This window comes from Primulina tabacum, chromosome 15 (genome assembly GCF_025594145.1).
Source record: "Primulina tabacum isolate GXHZ01 chromosome 15, ASM2559414v2, whole genome shotgun sequence".
Classification (NCBI taxonomy): Eukaryota; Viridiplantae; Streptophyta; class Magnoliopsida; order Lamiales; family Gesneriaceae; genus Primulina; species Primulina tabacum.
Genome location: NC_134564.1, coordinates 31460084 through 31466765, shown reverse-complemented (window position 1 = coordinate 31466765; position 6682 = coordinate 31460084). Strand labels below are relative to the sequence as shown.

Sequence of the window (6682 nt, the reverse complement as noted above, 5' to 3'; positions counted from 1 at the left end):
TAATAATTATTGTTGTACACGAATGCACTTTGGAAGTCGGGCATGTGATATTTTTTCTCTCTGTATGAAACCATGAAATATCATTTAAAGGATATGATTAACCAAATCTATATATACAACTTCAAATGACCTAATCTATCTGATATGAAACATGTAATATTTATCAATTTCTCGGATGTTCCATTTGCCTACTTTAGATCATTGAAAATTATGTATTTTTTTAAATGATATTAAATATCACAAAAGAATACATTGAATTTGAACTCAAATCCCAGATTTGGCTTGACTTTGGAGATTTGGCTTGACTTTGGATTAAAGAAATGAGCTATTATTCAGCTATTTTCTGATGAAGTGCCTAACTTTAATCAAGTCCTTATAAATTCTGCTCATTAAACTAATTAATGGAACCATAATTTGGATCTCAATGAGTTAGCTTGGGATTTAGTTCTTAATTACTCGAGATCTTCTATCCAATCTATTTTATTTTTATTAGATGAATGATACATTATTATTATTATTATTATTATTATTATTATTATTATTATTTATTGTGGGAAATGGGATGTTTGATTAGGCAAGAAATTTGACATAAATAGGAGGAGAGTAGGCCCAAAGCTACATTCTCGTACAAGTCCCTTGGCCCCTACTGAAAATAAAGAAAGGGGACACCCCACTCCACTCCACCCACCCAACAATGCATGCACTACTGGTAATAAATCATCTCAGTTTTTTATTTTATTTTTATATTTCCTAAATTATAGGGTGAGGATGACTCGAACTCGACTACTCGAGCCAAGGTAAAGAGGGTGAGATCACTTGGGCCAAAGCCCAGTCTCATAAGTCATCTCATTTTTAAGCGCAAGATTTGGTAAAAGTTAATGGTGGAATGGCTATAAATGTGAGTGTGGGCAAACGATATTGTTTCATTAGAACTTTGTCGGAATTTTTTTATTAAAAAAATATATTGTGGTTTTAAATTAGAGCGATTTCTTCTTGCCATTAAATTTTATTGACTCCACATACATGATCGATGCTACTCGAAACTTCATAACTAGCTAATTATTTATAAAATAGATCCCGACAAGTGGTACGTCTCACCTATGAGTGAGGGCTATACTCAAAAACAGATCGACTAAATTTACGAATTAATCATTCGATAACATCATTTTACAAACATATACATAAGATTAGTGTGTGAAAACAGAGGCAAATCTGATATTATGTTATGCATCATGATTCCTTTGTGTAATAATTAATGTAAAATTTGGACATGGTTTAGAGTGAACGGACGATGGGAAAAAACACTACGTTAGTTCATATGAAGAGTCGCCATGTAACCAAACCATGTGGGGCTACCTTTTAAAGTAAGCGGGCTAAGGGAGGCCAAGTCGGGCCCAACCTAGAGCTGGCGTCCACCATCGCAGCCGGTCCCCCACTACCCCACCGCCACCCCCTACCCAGTGGGAGCCTTTTAGGGATGGTTGAATTCAATTCTTTGAATAGGTTTAGGCCCCATTGCCTTCTGGTATGCCGCGTGTATTCCAATGGGGAATAGCTTCATCTTATATTCTATTCTACTGGGGAGATATTACATTCACCAAGAGCAAACTGCTTGTATAATTTTTTAAAAATAATTTAATTTATATTCAACTAAAAATAAATCATAATTGTAAAAATTAACGAGATAATTTACATTTACCAAGAGCTTTATGATTTTTTATCTGAGTAGGTCTCTTGTAAGACGGTCTCACGAATCTTTATCTGTGAGACGGATCAACCCTACCGATATTCACAATAGAAAGTAATACTCTTAGCATAATAAGTAATATTTTTTTATGGATGATCTAAATAGAGACTCGTCTTACAAAATATGACTCGTGAGACCGTCTCACACAAATTTTTGCAAAATCTAAGTATTTGTAGTGCAAAATTCTCATGTTTAATCGTACGAAAAGGTATAAAAAAGTAATTTAATCTAGAGAAGCATATCCTCAAAACTCGAGGAATAAACTTTATTGTATATATAAATTAATATTAAAATTATAAAATTAAAATGAAGCATGCCGTAGATGGACCTCCTAACGCTCTCTTATTGGTCCTAACATAGACAGAAAATATTTTAATGGGCCCCTATACGTTTAAATAACCGGATAAAATTTTCAGATAAACGAGATTTATCATTCTAAAACATTATTATTATTACTAATATATTATTAATTTTGAATGGAATATAAATTTAAATATATAATAAAAAAACATAATGTTACAAATTATAAAAATCACAAAAAAATCGAAAATACATGTACTGTTCAAATAAATTTATTGCTATTGACTTAATGAGTTATAATGAAAATAGTAAATTTTGAAAAGTGGATATCACGTGAGACGTTCTCACGAATTTTTATCTGTGATACGGGTCAATCATATCGATATTCACAATAAAAATTAATATTTTTAACATAAAAAGTAATACTTTTTCATGGATGACTCAAATAAGAGTTCTGTCTCACAAAATACGATCCGTGAGATCCTCATGTAACATTTTTTTGTCAAAATTCAACGGATAAGTATCAAACAGGAGATCGAATGATACGTTTATTGGCTTTGCACTCTCTCTTGAAGCCATAAAATAAATTTCTCGTTTTTACATGCTTCGTGCCAAAATCATGGCTTCACCAAAGAATCGAGGAATGGGAGGAAAAGAAATGAATCCCACAAGAGACAGAATGGGATCCGGCCCCCCGCCGCCGCCGCCGCCGCCTCTTACGATTGCACAGCCAATCCGCATGGTGCCGCCCACGATTAATTTCTCTCTTAAAGAAGAAGAACCCGAGGCGGCGGAGGAGAAACCAGCTCCACCAGAAGCGCCCCCGGCGATAAAATCATCGAGAAAAGACCGACACACTAAAGTGGAAGGCCGTGGAAGGAGAATCCGAATGCCAGCCACGTGCGCCGCCAGAGTTTTCCAGCTAACCCGAGAACTCGGCCACAAGTCCGACGGCGAAACCATACGTTGGCTCTTAGAACAAGCTGAGCCTGCCATCATCAACGCCACAGGCACTGGTACCGTCCCCTCCATAGCCATGTCAGTCAACGGCACCTTAAAAATACCAACCACCGCTCCAGTCGCCTCCGCCACCGAAGACCTGACGAACCACAAAAGAAAGCGGCCCGTCACCAGCGAATACATCGACATAAACACGACCACAACCTGTGACAGTTTTTCCTCTACGAATGCTAACAATTCAGCAATCATTTCAAGCAATAACGCTTCGATTTCAGCTCCGTTAATGTCAATAGTTCAAATCCCCACCATGTGGGCTATACCAACCGTCGTCCAAAACAACGCGAGTTCATCTCCAACTTTTCTCATACTCCCACCAAATCAAACCCCACAAGTTGTAGCAATTCAGCCCGCTGCTGCACTCAATCTTTTGAATATTTCCGCCGCTGCAAGGCCTGTTTCCGCGCCCATCGCCGCCACGCAGCCAGTTGTCGGTGTTAATTATCTTCCAAATCCCGGCGCTACGATTTATAGCAGCATTAGAATGGGAGCCCAGGCGGAGAAACAGAGTTTGCCGAGTTCGAGCCATGGCTCTGGATCGATCAGGACACAAATGCTGAGGGATTTTTCTTGGGAAATTCGAGAGAAAAAAGAGTTTACTTTTGTTCCCACTCGTTCGGCAGAGCGTTGAGGTTCGATTTCTTGGGCCAAAGTCAAAAAGTTGGTAGCAAAATCGCCTTCTTTGTCCTCTGATCTAGTAACCTTGTAATCTTACCAACTTCCTTTTCATCTATAGCAAATTTGATTTTGGTTGATCCCATAAATTTGTAAGTGAACGAACAAAAGTTTAGCTAACCAAATTAAATTTGATAATTTTCCTATTAACTATTTATTCTTTTTTAAAAGCCATGTAGCAATGTTCGTAATTTCCTCTACATACTAATTGGCACTTCGCTTGAAGTTCAAATCTGGATTTTCCAACCAACATTTAAAACACATGAGCACAACCCAAAGATTCGATCGATTGAATTTCATTTGTCGTCGGACTCCGATGCCGGTGGATATAAACTGGACAATTTTTGTATCTCATATCATACTTACCTATTGTGAAGCTGTCCATGAATTTGGTAAGCTCCCCCGTCTAGAAAATCACTAATGTTTGTTTTTATATGATTATTTGGTTGAGTGTATCTTTTGTGAGATGGTTTCATGAATCTTTATCTATGAGACGGGTCAATCCTGCCTATATTCACAATAAAAAGTAATACTTTTAGCATAAATTTTTTTTTATGGATGACCAAAATAAGAGATCTGTCTCACAAAATACGACCCCTGAGACCGTCTCACACAAATTTTTGTCTATTTGGTTTGGGTTTTCATTGTCATTTGGATGCGAAACTATACTTTCCCCTTTTCTTGAAAGAAGATTACTTCATTACACTTGAAATAGGGTGACACTTATATGTTTATTGAGATTCAACGTAAAATTTGATTTAGTATAATTATTTGGTAAGTCGGGCTAAATAATAAGTGGAGTCAAGATGTATATACAGAAATAACAATAATAGATTATTATTAATTATAAACATGAGTTAAATAAAAATAACTAGTAAGTTTGTGATGAACTCATTCGTAAAATGATTGGCATATTTATGTGTTAATGTCGATATAAAAGTATTGATTTTTTGAAGAAAAAAATTAGATCACAACTATGATATTGTTCTAGATTACAAAATATAATGTCATTGTTTGTTGAGTTATTTAACTCTGATTACAAATAAACAATTAAATCTATCTAAATAAATAAGAAAAACTATCTGCAATCAGCAAAACTCTAGTATGAGAACAATAAATTTCAGAATTCCTTAACCTGATTTTTGGAATTATGATTGAAGAAGTGAAACAAAGTGATGTCCACATGATGTTTCTAATTTAATTTCTAAAATATTTTAGGGAACGCTGGTTCTTTTTTGCGAAGGTTTGGTCAAAGAAGCAATTCGCACGTGTTAATCCGGTTGATGTAGGGTCTACAGACATGTTTACCTGTTTAACAATTGAGCAGGACCCACGTTCCAGAAAAGGTGTTCAAAAATGCGTTTTAAAAATTATTGTTTGGATTTTTTTTTATAAAAAAAATTAATTTTTGGATTTGTGTACTGTTTATAAATTTATTGAAATACTATTTTTACAATAAATTTTTTTAATTATATATATATATATTTGTTTGGTATAATATTATTATATATATATAAGAAAAGCTTGAGTCTATAAATGTTTACCCTTTTCCCAGAGGAGAAAAAAAATCTAATATTTTTTTTAAAAAAAAATTATTTAACGAGTACTTTTTTTTAATTAAAATCAACAAATTTTTAAAGAGAGAGAAAATTGCGGGGGGTGCCGGGAGGGGTGGTGTGCCATGGCCGGCGAGGTGGTCCTGCATCAAGGGCCTATATGTTATCCACTGCTAACTGGACCCCTACAAAGGAAGTTTATGGGCTATTAGACGTGGCTATTAACAGGTTTCGGTGGGCCTCGTTGTTCATGGGTATGTGTCCTTTCAATGCTATTTTATTTTATTTTATTTGGGAGTAGGTCTCTTCTGAAACGATCTCACGAATCTTTATCCGTGAGACGGATCAATTCTACCGATATTTACAATAAAAAATAATAATCTTAACATAAAAAGTAATGCTTTTTCATGGATGACCCAAATAAGAGATCCGTCTCGCAAAATATGACCCGTGAGACCGTCTCACACAAATTTTTGTCTTTATTTGGTATTGTGTATTAATATTTATAATATAAATTTTAGCACAAAATTTCGATCATGTGGACGTGCCACATGCAAGTGCATCAAATCGAATACTAACATAAAAAAAATCTAACTTCTACAAATCAAACAAAATAAAAACTTGAAGGCAAAAACTTGTATGAGACGTTCTCGCGGATCGTATTTTATGAGACATATATCTTATTTAGGTCATCCATGAAAAGATTTTAATTTTTTTATTAAGAATATTAATTTTTATTGTGAGTAAGATATAATTTTACCTATATCTATATTTTGAATTTTAAAATTAATTAATCATACCACGCATAACATAAAAACTTATTATAAAAATGTTTCTAAAGTTTTAAATTCTAATATAATCTCTTGAATTCAAAAAAATTATATAACTCCATAATTTTTAATATGTATATATATATCGCGTGCTAATGGACATTAGTCAACCAAAGCCACCTCTCGCATTAAACAATAAAAAAATAATATGTGGGCCTTATTTTATAGTGAATAATGTGGGCCGCAATAGTCTGGACTATGGGCCCATGGCTGAGTGGACAATCCACAGCTATTAGGTAAGTGGTACACATTTGGACAATATTAAATGTGGGCTATATTTAGGGTGTTCCGGGTAACGAACCACCAATGGACGAAGGAGAAGGAATTTAAGTGCTGCTCATTTGCCTCACATCCCAATCAGGCTTTTTTTTTTCATTCCAAAATTGAAATATATTTTCTCTCTTTTTTTTTAAAAGAAAATTGTCGGCTATTTAGATGGATTTAACTTTAATTAATGAAGTCTTGGACTCCAATATTTCAAATGGAATTTAAATCCAAAAATGAATCTTGTCTTGTGTTTGGATATCAGGATTTGGATTTGACGAAGTATTCGAGAT

General features: G+C 34.4%; 1 protein-coding gene across 1 annotated transcript; it reads left to right on the top strand.

Moving 5' to 3' along the window:
- The first annotated feature begins 2666 nt into the window (after positions 1-2666).
- On the top strand, positions 2667-3885 carry LOC142527774 (transcription factor TCP19-like). The gene has a single exon (XM_075632704.1). It carries the CDS (start codon positions 2667-2669, stop codon positions 3693-3695), a length of 1029 nt encoding a protein of 342 aa, XP_075488819.1. The 3' UTR covers positions 3696-3885.
- Positions 3886-6682: the final 2797 nt, after the last annotated feature.

What these genes read in the sequence shown, in the direction of transcription:
- LOC142527774 (XM_075632704.1), top strand. Translation starts at nt 2,667, where the DNA reads ATGGCTTCACCAAAGAATCGAGGAATGGGAGGAAAAGAAATGAATCCC.